General features: G+C 40.6%; 1 protein-coding gene across 1 annotated transcript in view; it reads left to right on the top strand.

The window, feature by feature from the left end:
- Nucleotides 1–310: 310 nt before the first annotated feature.
- klf7b (Kruppel like factor 7b) overlaps nt 311–12,695 on the top strand; it is a 67,641-nt gene continuing 55,256 nt past the window's right edge. The window contains exon 1 of the mRNA XM_078262388.1: nt 311–786. Within this exon, the coding sequence (XP_078118514.1) occupies nt 685–786 (102 nt within the window). The 5' untranslated portion in view covers nt 311–684. The remainder of the gene's footprint in view (nt 787–12,695) is intronic.

Here is a 12,695-nt window from a genome sequence, read left to right as displayed (position 1 = left end):
CAGCGCTCATGGTTTGTCTCCTCTCTGCCTGTGCAGTCTGTAATGACTGAGACAGGAATGCTGCTGGTTTTATATAGGCCTCTAAAAATAACTCTCCCCTCACTGCCATCTACGGCCGGACTGACAGCCTCCTGCAGCCAATAGCGTCCCTGCATCCCTGAAAGCTCCGCCCGCTTACTCAGTTTCAGCGCCTCCTTAATTGGACGCCAGTGACATCATCAACCCTATTTACCTTATTAGGTCACGCATGAAATTGACTGACAGGTGGCTCCTCCCCTGCCTCCCTCCCCTCTCGCGCCGGTCGCCTGGATTGCAGCGCGGTCCAGTCTGCTGCTGGAAGAGCAAACCTGGCAACCTGGCAGCTTGTCCGGAGACCGTTGGCAATCTGGCAATGCGGAAATAGATCTGGCACCCCCGAGCACGGACTGAGGAGAGAGGCGTGACTGAGCGAGCAGAGAGGAGAGTGGATTGCATTGGCAAAGATAAAATAGTCAACTATTTCTTTCCTGTTAGCTTTTTTCTTTTTAAAATAAAGTGCTCAGGTGCGCTCGTCTGCATCGGCTGGGATTTTTTCCAGCATTTGTTTTTCAACCTGACAAGTCTGGGAAGAAGGAAAGAAGAAGTGCGTTTTTATCGTTTGGATTCCGGACTTCTTTGCTGACTTTTCCTTTTTTTGCATCAAGCATGGATGTGTTGGCGAATTACAGTATTTTCCAGGAACTCCAACTCGTTCATGACACTGGTTATTTCTCTGCTATGCCTTCCCTGGAGGAGAACTGGCAGCAGGTCAGATTCTGCGTTTTCTCTTCTTTTCCGGGAAATTGGAGGGGTTAGAAACTGGGATGAAATGCCATGTGTGCTCTGGTTGTTGTTTTCTATGTGTGTGGTTTTAGTGTTATGCATCAGTAGAGCGCTCATGGAGCGGCAGCAGCGGCCCCGTGTAGTTGCGTTAGTTTTTTTTGTCGCTCACATGGAGCACGGCGAGGTCCGCTGACAGGAGAACACACACACACACACACACACACACACACACACACACACACACACACACATACAGAGAAAGGAGAGGATATAGACAGCGCTTTAAGCACTAATGGCACTAATGGACAAACAGCATTTTAAAATGCGTAAAGAAATTCGAAGAATATTTACATTTTCGCACACGCCCCTTTCTACGAACGAATGGTCCCTTAATATACCTTAAACATACTTAAGGGTTTATTAAACCCCTTAAGCATTAGTGTAAAAGCAGGAGCATTGGCGCTGTTGTCCTATGAAATCCCCCATGATGATATTCCGATTTTGAATCAAAACCTAAAAAGCATTTTAAATGCTGCTGGAAAAAAAACTCAAATGGTCAAGCTGCTTTTTCTCAGAGGTTGGTAGTTTTTTGGCTTGACTTTGGTCTGTCAATGATCAAATTCAGCTGGTTTACCACTTACTTATCCCACACATATTCACCCCAATGGTAATATGAAAGGCTGTTGGATAGACCTCTGCAATGGCAGGTACTGAAAATCCTGCTATCCTTTACCAGAGAGAGAGAGAGAGAGAGAGAGAGAGAGAGAGAGAGAGAGAGAGAGAGATTAAAGGTTCCACGTCGATCTAATGAGGATCACATTTCAGCTGTTTAGGTGACTTATTTGGTGCATATTTTACCTTAATCTGAATAGCAAAAGTTTTAGGAGGTTGTAGAGTTTAAAAACTGAGGCTTTCCTTTAACTTCCCATCAAGGTTGTATTGCTTTTCGTCCTGTTATATTGGATGAAGATACTGTAGACTTCATGATATATTTGATTGACAGCTGAGAACTGAGTGAGAGCTGACTGAAGGTGACTGTGGAGTGATTTAGTTTTTTCAGTCTGAGCTGATGATGGAGAATGCAGTCTTTAGTATAACTGATTTAACAGATAGACCAGTCTGACAGCCTGATATGTTTGAATTATCACACACACACACACACACACACACACACACACACACACACACACACACACACACAGGCAATTGAAGATGGACATATGCTTAATAGCTAGTGACTTGTTCTTAAATAATATATCCACATCTGCCACTGTTTGTTTGCAGATAATCCTGCTGAATTATGCATTATCAACCACTATTTAACATACACTACTGAGCATGAGAGCTCACAGTCTTATAACCTTTGTGTGACATGAAAAATATTAACTGTACTAATTATGGTGATTTTCTGTGTACGGCACGACCACGTGGTCATTTTGTGGTCTGTGGGGATAAAAAAACATTGACATTGGCCTTTTTCTGTCTCACAAACAGAGTAAAGGTTTCAAAATCTGAAAGAGGATTTAAAACAATTATAGACTCAAAAGAGATGAGAATTTAATAAGAGCATCAGGTGAGACAAATATTTTCCCTAAAGTTTCCCTCCTTTGAACTTGCGAAATAAGCTGTTAATTGGAAGTGATTTCCAAAGCCATAACCAAAGGCTCCCAATAGGTCCCTGCATGGGACAAAATCCACTCAGATGTTTCGGTATTCAAAAGGGTTGGACTATGGGTGTTTATTAGGCATGGGCCGGTATGAGATTCTGACGGTTTGATAACCTTCAGCAAAAATTTAACACAATTGTATTTTATTTTGAAACACACTGCACACTGGCAGGGAGAGGGAGTTCTAAACTGCACTTTCTGTCCTTCAAGACTCATAAACACTAGGCATGGGCTGGTTACCAGCCCATGCCTAGTGTTTATAGTCCTGAATGAAGCCCAGACTGCATCTCTCCTCCATGACTGTCTTACTGACACAAATTCACTCTGCCTCCTCCTATTTTTAGCACGTAGTTTCATCCCCTGTAGCCTATTTTTTCTGTCTGTAATCATATTGATAAATGATTGAGAGGTTTCATAGAGTTTCAGGTTTTGATGTCATGTCTTATTTTCCACAGAATGGCTGGAAAAGCTGTTTAAATCAGTGCAGAGAGACAGGAATGTAGAGCTGCGGGGGAAAGTAATTCCACTCAGTTTATCCACACTTTTATTTGCAGACAACAGCTGCAAATATTTCAGCCAAATCCAGTTAAAATAAGAGTACACTGTAAGGTATCGTTTGAAATGTGACAGCTACTGTACGTGACACCGTGTTTTGGCACAAAAACCGAAAGTGAATGACAGCAGCAGTTTTATGCGATTGGCTGAAAAGACATATCAGTCTCAGAGTTAGTTTGTTTATTTGGATCCTCACTGGTAAATCCTGGATCTGTAAGAAGGCTTTGCTAATAGCTAACTGTCAAGGTGTGTCTTCTTGATGTGGAGTTCTTTTGCCCAAAATGGCCAGATATAAATCAATTCTTCTAAGACTTCTGGGTTAATGAGCAAACATCTAATTTGAGTTGATGGAGCTTCTTTTAGTGGAAGCTAGCAGTTTCCACTTACTTCTAATCTTTGTGCTAAGCTAAGCTAACAACATCTGGCACCTGTCTCGTTGTTGAATGCATGATATGAAATTGATATCAATTTCCTCATCTGAATTCGGGTAAGATATCCAACCAGCACCCAAAATGTCAGAATATTTTCTATATTACTTTCTTTTGGGTGTATCATCAAATCAAAATCATATCAAATCATATTTGTAAATGTAGCTTCTAAGGAAATTCCCACTTTACTCACACAAACTATTACAAGTAAGTTTTTATACTCTCCAGAGAGAGTTGATATAAACTCAGAGTGGAAAATGCTGTTATTGTAGATGGAAGGCCAAAACTGATTATAAAAAAATATGTTTTGTCAATTTTATCTGCACTAGTGGGGACAATCTCAGAGAGAGGAGAGACACACACACACACACACACACACACACACACACACACACACACACACACACACACACACACACACTGGGACCAGGCACATCCACATTTTTTCCACTCTTGTTCCTTCTGTCTCCCTCTATCCCCTCATTCACTCCATCACACGCACACACACGGCTGGCATGCACTAATGGAAAGCTATGGTCTGGCAGGACTCATCCCGCCACTTTCGACAGTAATTGGCCGTTTGCTGTCAGAGAAACAGAGAAACACACACACACAGGCACACGCACACACAAACTGAGTCAAACACACGCACAAACAAACAACCATATTTGTGTGTGTCATTTATCTTTCCTGTCTGTCCCTGCATCATGCTCCTGGTCTTTGTTTCCTTGTACTGGCTTCTTTTATCAGCTGCTTTGTATCATGGCTAAACATGTGGAAAACACACGCACACACCACACACACACACACACACTCTCTCTCTCTCTCTCTCTCTCTCTCTCTCTCTCTCTCTCTCTCTCTCTCTCTCTCTCTCGCCTGTCTATCAGCCTTGTTGCCTCTGACAGTATGAGCCCATGTTCTGCATATAATTGCTGCATCTTTGCAGGTCTGGAATGATGTGATGGGCTTTAGGGATTTGTGTGTGTGTGTGTGTGTGTGTGTGTGTGTGTGTGTGTGTGGTGTCCAAGGATAAAATGGCAAACCCAGACTTCCCAATTAGATATAATCCATTTATTTCAAAGCAGAGCCATGCCAAAGTCTGATGAGCTAAAGGGAAAAATAGACAGTGACAACAAACAACAGAGGTTTAGGTTTCATGAGATTCTTGTGAATACAGATATATCTGCATTTATAGACTCATACTATACAGTAAATGGACACTGCATGCAGGTAAGCAGCCTCACTTAGAAGCCTAACGATACTTTAAACTGGCTGAGTCTCTTTCTCATCTTGTCTCTTGGTTTATGTACTCTCTGTGTGTCTGTAGTTCTTTTCAAGCTGATTGATTTATTTGCTGTGGTGTCGTTACAGCACTATGCTAGACCAACCAGCTCTGTGTTTGTGATATACGGTACAGTGTCTCCATTAGACCTGACAAGCCTGCAACCCACAGCCCTGCGTCTTTCTCAAGAGTTCATGCTGGCAGTGTTGTACCTACTTCTGATTCAACCATTGCATGTACTTTTGTCCAATCCTCACAGTAGTTCTGCAAAAGATACACTGACAAATCTCACCAATCACTGCTATTTTTCAAATCAAATCATCCAATTCACAACCACTGCTTAAAGTCCAGGTCAAATACAAACCTTGCCCTCAGGCAGAACTTACTCTCCGGTGTGTATCTCCTCAACAAGCTCCATCATTTCAAATCTAACACGCTCCTGCACCTAATCTGAGCTATCAATAACACAATAACTCAGCCTGAGCATTTGACTTATGTAGCTTGTTTGTTTGCTACACAGCCTGTGAGGAAACCCTATAGGTTAGATTTAGGAAAAACCATTTTACAAAAAAGTATTTTTTGTTTAGTTTTTAAAGTTCTTGTTTACTCCCAGGTACTTCTGTATCATTGAATTCTTTGATCACCCACATTTTACTTGCTGACTTACAAGTACAGGATTGCCACAGTTTATCGTAAAGTGATGTAAAAAGCTAGCAAGTTTGCAATTCTTTCAAAAATGCTGCTATCAATTGACAAAATTCACAACAAAACCCATTTAATATGCAGTTTGGACTGAAGGTCCTTGTCAGAGTGAAGGTGCTGGTTTTGTAATGATGCCCTTTTTACAAATTGATTCTGCTGGGATCCGTACATTTAGAAGTGGGGTGTATTAGATGTATTTTAAGTGGGTTTTGTTTTGTATTCAAACATTAAAAATGAGACCCAGTCCTACCCGCACACCAATAGATGAAATAAGATTTCGATCGTAACAGTCATAAGATACTCAGCCGGCTGTGCAGCTTCTCATGTACAGTGTCCATTGTTTCCCCTTCCTCTTTTCTCATTGGAAACCTGTTAACCTACTGCAAGGACCACTGCATGAACTTGGTTTTTCTCGATGTCTCTCACTCTTTCTCTCTCTCGCTCTCTGGCTTGAGGCTGGCCCTGGGAAGTTTGACAAGATAATGAATTGCCATGCATGCTGCAGTTTTTCACATTTCACAGCCCAGTAACTCTGCATGTAGGGATGGAGGGGATGGGGGTGGGGGTGAGTGGATAAGTGGAGGAAAGAATGAGGGAGAAAGGAAACACCAGTAGACACAATACATGAGGTAAGATGCATAAATGCAGGTAAATGTTAGTCAGGAAAGAGAAGACCTTTTATCACGCAATCTTCCTCTTGTCTATCTCGCCATCCGTCCTGCGTTACGACAGACACGCACACACAGAGTTATGTAATTGTCTGTGGCGCACAGCTGCTTCCTCAGTCATAGTAGAAGAAAAAAGAGGACGATGAGGGAGATAAACAAAGGAATGGAGAGAAAAGACACGTCAGAAAAGTGAGGGAGCGACACAGAGAAAGACAAAGAGAGGTGAAGAGAAGAAGGAATGTAACTGCTGCTTATGTAATTCAAATACCAGAAGATATACCTTTTTTGTAAAAAAAACAAACTAGTTTCTTGAATTCATCAACTGGAACTTTTACTACTTAAATTATTGTATGGCAGTATTACAATATATTTTTAGTGCTGGAACAATAATTCAATTAATCAATCAGTTTATTAAAAGAAAATGAATAAAAACAACTTTATTCAATTAATAAGTTAATTTGTAAAAATTGCAATAGGGTGGTTCCTGCTCTTAGGTTTGGGCTCTGCTAATGTTTCATCACTTCTAAGGACTGTGATGTCCGTCCAACACTTCTCGAGTGAAATATCTTAGCAACTATAAAATGGATTGCTATGAAATTTTCACGCAATCCTTCATGTTCCTTTTAAAATGAATCCTGATGACTTGGTCATCTGTCCTTTGGTCTGGTGTCACCAAAACTTCCAAATTACGATATTTTTGACCAAATACATCGATGTCGATATTGCGGCGATATTGTGGGGTTGACTATTGGTGCTTTCACAATATATTTACTAGTGCTGTCAGTTAAACGCGTTATTAACGCCGTTAATGCAAACCCATTTTAACGGCGTCAATTTTTTTATCGCGAGATTAATGTTCTTTTTGGCCTAGCAAACTTTGTAGTTTTTTTCACATGCTGTTGCAACAACTAGTAACGTTGGAAAAACTACAACACCACACCGGATCTAGCTAGACCGGAAATAAAACAACAGGCACGCCGCACACACTTGTTTGGGCTTGCGAGCCGGCCAAAGAGTAGTAGGCTAACGTTACGTTTTGAGTGGATGGTGAGCGCGAGACGCCGAAATGGACGCCAATAAGATTCTGAATGGAAAGTTTACTTTTAAAAAGTTGCCGAATGGTTCCATTGACAAGACCAAAGTGATCTGTGTGTTTTGTCGTTGTGAACTGAGCTATCATCGCAGCACGTCCAGTTTGAAATACCACTTGGCCAAGCACACAGCTAATGCGAATTCTCCGCTCCCTCGTCAAAGCCAGGCGACAATAGCACAAAGCAAGCCGATCCACTCTTCCATGTTGATAAGAGCATTAAAATGAGAAAAAATAATTGGACAAAAAGAAATCTAGGGACATTTAGAATAGATAAATGCGATTTTTAAATATTTTAATCGTTTGACAGCACTAATATGAGATAACAATGAGAGTTTTGATAATTAATTACCAATAATGTGGATACAATGACTAAGTGTATAAAGGCAAATAATAGAACCGCTACAACAGCCTGGTAAGTTCAGAAAATGACATCACTTTACTGTAATGCAGCCTTTAAAACCAGGAAAAGACAACACTTGTGTCATATCATGATATTACGATATCCAAAATTTAAGACGATACCTAGCCTCATATCGATATCGAGATAATATCGCTATATTGCCCAGCCCTACTGCAGACTACCAAGATTTTAACAGTCACACCAGATGAATGTAAATTAAGCATAGATTAAGGCCCTGTCCACACATTTATTCAAAACTGCAGCTCTTTCTATACAGTTACAGTACAGCCGTTAGTCCACACGCAAACGCAGTATCAGGTCACTGAAACCGAACCTTTTTGAAAACTCCTGCCAGGGTGAAGATTTTTAGAAACTCCGGCTGCATTGGTGTCGTGTAGCCGGTAAAAACAGTGATTTTGGCTTGTGACGTCGGAGTGCACACTGTTGTCTCCTTTTTTTGACATCAGATTGTGCACCGCTATCACCTTTTGTTTACATGAGACAAATCTCTGCAATGGCGGACGTAGCTAAGATATTGCTGCTAATAACTGTGCTAACAGTCCTTGTTACATATATACAAATACATGCACACAGTTCTCCCATTATATTGTGGAACAGAGGTGTCGGAATACAAGTCACTGCTTATGACTACACTCCCACGACACAGAACTTGCCGCCATCGTCGCCGGTTTTGGACGAGACGGACGAGACCCGGTCGGACCTCAACAGGAACTTCAGGATTCTAATTGGCCAACATGGCTTAACGGTTAGGGTTATATCGCCACCTGTTGGTTTGGCATGCTCTTGACAGCACTTGAATGTGTGTTTTTACGTTTTCATGTGGACAGAGGTTTTTTTAAATCTTGCTTGTGTGGACGAGATTTGTTTTTTCAATCCAAAGAGGAAAAACTTGGTTTATAAAAATACCAGTGTATGTGTGGACTAGGCCAAAATTTGTTAACAAGTGAAACCTGATACATGATGCATTGCTCCTTAGCTGAATCAATTGTTAATATCCAATTTCATTTAGATGGAAGTGCCAGCAATAATGGTTTTGCAGCTATTTTCCACTTTTGTTGACACTTTTGTAATTCTTTTTGGCAAGTGGGAGATATTGTAGCTGTCAGAAATGACCCATAACAACAACTTGGAATTACAACTAGGAAGCTGACATGGTTTTTACCATTTGGCTGCTTGTTTCATTTCGAACTGTACCCGCCAGGCTCCGGTTCATTAATAGAAACTCTAGTTTGTCTTTATGTGTCAGCCCTGTGATTGACTGGCAACTTGTCCAGTGTGACCTGCCTCTTGCCCACTGCATGCTGGGACTGACTACAGCCCGCTGTGACTCTGAACAGGACAAGCTTTATAGAAAATAGATGGAGGTCCTAAAATATGATTTTTAAGCAAATAATTATGAGGCACTATTTCACTAACATAGCTATATATAAAGATATCATAGTCCAGAGACAACCACAAACCAGAGAAAGACTGAAAAACATTTGAAGCTGTAAAATAAGTCAAACCTGTAAAAACAGAAGCCTTTAGTCACAAACGTGCATCTTCACTTCTTAAAGTGTGGGAGCTGGTGCCAATATTCTCAATATGAGGCGCTCTAATCACTGCATTCATTCATTTTCTTTATCGTTTTTCCAAACACACACACAGTTATTGTCTTCTCCTCATAATTTAAAATCACTCGAGTAAAACACACACACACACACACACACACGCCTGAGAACCCATAATTCAGTAAGTGAATAAGGCACTCGGTCTACGGTGGCAGAGATTAGATAAGAAAGTGAGCAGTCAGACTGCAGCAGCAGAAAAGCAGAACAAATTAACTGCACTAGTGATAGAGAGAGCTTATACTGTGAAAGCCATAGCCCTGATCTTTCAAGATGAGTGGTTTTTTTATGGAGGGCAACTCTCCAACGCTATTCACCATGGAGCTCGATTACTACAGTTTACAAGGAGATTTATCCATTCATCTCTCCATGCTTGAAGCACACTGTGGCTATCAGCTATTGTGTCTTTCTATTGTGTTTTTTTTAGGGCTGTCAATCGATTAAAAAATGTAATCTAATTAATTCCATACTCTGTGATTAATTAATTGAAATGAATCGCATACATAATTAACGGTGCCTAAATCGATACTTTTTAAGAAAGTAAAAAAAGAAAAGAAAAAAAAAGGGTACTAAACAACAGTCGGTGACATTAAAGAACGGCTTGTTTATTGCTAAGGCCATATGGTCAAAATTAAATGATTAAATAATAATGTATAACAATAACAATAACTTATTTCACTAGTAAATTGCTGTTGAACGACAAAAACAACCACCAGATGGGAAAAGGACATTTACAATAACTTCAAATGCACCACGAGGCTGTAGTTTACCAGTTTCATTGAACGCACAGTCTGTGTTGTTTCTCCGACGGCAGCTGCAGATTGTTACATACCGGTGTTGAATCCTCTACAGTAAAACACAGTCACACTTTACACCGTTTAGCGTTAGCTGTCAGCATTTTAACCGTGTTTAATCCAGCTACTAGCTAGCGGTAGGCTAACATTAGCTGCTGTTGAGTATAGTGTGAACTAGCTTCACGTGCAGCGGTGTTTGTGTTGCCTGTATCGTCTTCAGAGCATCAGAGAGAAGTGCAGACATATCAGTAGCACCAGATTTCGGTAGCCAGGGTTGGCAGGAAGAAGATTTTTACAAGTAAACGTTCCAATTAATGAACCAGGCAGAACATTCTCGTCTCCCTCCTTCATTTTACAGTCCAATGGTGCTAGAACGGCTCCGGGTCAAACGTCAGTATGGAATGGATTATTCTGCGTTACTTTTTTTAACGCGTTATTTTTTTCTCAGATTAATTAATCGAAATTAACGCGTTATTTTGACAGCCCTAGTTTTTTTGTATTTATTAGGAATGTATAAAGGTAAAGTCTAAACATTTTAGGAAATGTGCTTGTATTACCTGCTGTCAGATGAGAAAACCGATATCAGTTTTATCTCTCTGGCTTCGGTAGAGGAAGGTGTTTAGCCTAGCTTAGCAAAGACTGTAAGCAGAGGCTGACTGCTGTCACAGCTCCAACAGCTGCAGGGCTGTCTAATTTACATGATGTTTAGTTAGCAGTACATGCATACGGTGCTAGTGTTTTTAACAGGTTAAGAGTATATTTGTGGTGGTCAAAGCTCAAAGGTGGAATTCCTGAGAGAGAGTAGATTTGCTGGCAGAAGTAATGTAAATTCACATTTTGCGTTCATATAAAGTTCAGCTTTGCAATGATTAGTCAATTAATCTGCAGCTGAGTTGATTAATCGTTTCAGTCATTCTTTGGTTAAAGCTTCTCAAATGTGGCCATTTCCTTTCCCATTTTATATAATTGTAAATTGAATATATTTAAGTTGTTGACTGCTGGTCGTACAAAACAAAACAAGGCGTCACCTTTTGGCTCTGAGAAATATGAGCATTTCTTTTCCCACTATTTTTTGTGCTAACCAGCTGGACAGTCCAAGCTGTGTTCTTTCACCTTTTAATTTTATGTTACGCTGCTTTGTAAGTGTATAATAAACTGTTCCGCAAAAAAGCAACACAGCCTGCAGTCAGTCTTTAGTGGTCCAAATAAGTTCCCTTGAACGAAGAGTGCTAACTTTCCGTCTGGTCAGTGACTGAGAGCGTGAGTAATTACTTCATCACAGAGCGTCCATCATTATGCCCTGGATGCTGAGTCATTTTCTTGTGTGACTGGGCACTTAGAAAAGTCATATTTCAGCAACTGCAGGTTAACACATTTGAGACTTTTTCCATTTATACCAAGTTATGAGGCTACATTTGGGAAGTTATTTCAAAACAGAAAAGCTGAGAGTGTTTGATTTTATGCTTTTTTTATTAAGAGAAATCCTTCTGGTGATCCCAGGCTGAGCTGTGTTTACACACACACACACACACACACACACACACACACACACACACACACACACACACAGACACACAGACAGACAGACAGGTGTGTTGTGTAGTCTGCGTTTGTGTCACTACATCCTGCTGAGCCGGTGTTTGCAGACCGATTGGCTCAGGGATAAAGCCTTGTGACCTGGCATCCATCCAACCCTCCCATTCTCTGCTTACCAGCTCTCTCTCTCTGTTTTTCTTTTCTTCTCCCTCTCTCCTCCCTGCTTCTCTGCCCCCTGTTCTCCCACTAACATCCTTCTTGTTTTTGCACATTTTGAGTTTAAAACAACTGAAAAGATAGGAATTAGAAACAAAGTTTGTGCTCTGGTCTGAGTTTGAAAAGCTGATTAGTTAGCAAGAAAAGATGCAAAAAAGGCTGATGGAAACACATTTTCCAAATAAACAATGACATTGTAGGACCTGCTTCCTCTAACTTTCTTCTGCTTCTCTTGTATTACTACTAATAAAGAGTAGAGAAAATTAAGGATAAAAAAGAGAGGCTGACAAAATCATGGTAGATGGAATAATTCATTAAAATTACAACTACCAGCAGCATTAAAATGTCACGATGTACCAGAAGAGTTACTGCAGCTCTTTTTCATTAAGTTATGATCTCCTGAGAAAATTCTCACAGCTCAAGTTAAGGAACACACCATCACATTTTAATTTGCAGACTTTTTTTAATATCTGCACATCTGGTTCGGAAATACACCCTCTTTCTGTCTCTTTAGTTATTAGCTCCTGTGCTGAACAACAGCCACCAGGGTGTGTGTGTGTGTGTGTGTGTGTGTGTGTGTGTGTGTGTGTGTGTGTGTGTGTGTGTGTGTGTGTGTGTGTGTGTGTGTGTGTGTGTGTGTGTGTGTGTGTGTGTGTGTGTGTTTTAGCTTGGCAAGGCCTACAGTTGGCAGTACACCATCCAGGATGCATACACGAACATTTGCCGCTGGTTTCTTAAAGAGCTAGTAGACTATAGTGCATGAAAGTAATTAGACCTTGCTTAGGTTTTTTTGTTAGGCTACTCTAAAGTAATTCAGACATATTTTAATAATAATAAGTTCACCACCATGTCCCCAGGCTATCTCAATAACAACCAATGTCACCTTCTCACATAATGATAAAAACATGGCTCCATTTGTGGTTCG

Source organism: Sander vitreus, chromosome 11 (assembly GCF_031162955.1).
Source record: "Sander vitreus isolate 19-12246 chromosome 11, sanVit1, whole genome shotgun sequence".
Taxonomy (NCBI): Eukaryota; Metazoa; Chordata; class Actinopteri; order Perciformes; family Percidae; genus Sander; species Sander vitreus.
The sequence above is the reverse complement of the archived record's forward strand: the minus strand, read 5'-3'. Positions and strand labels throughout refer to the sequence as shown.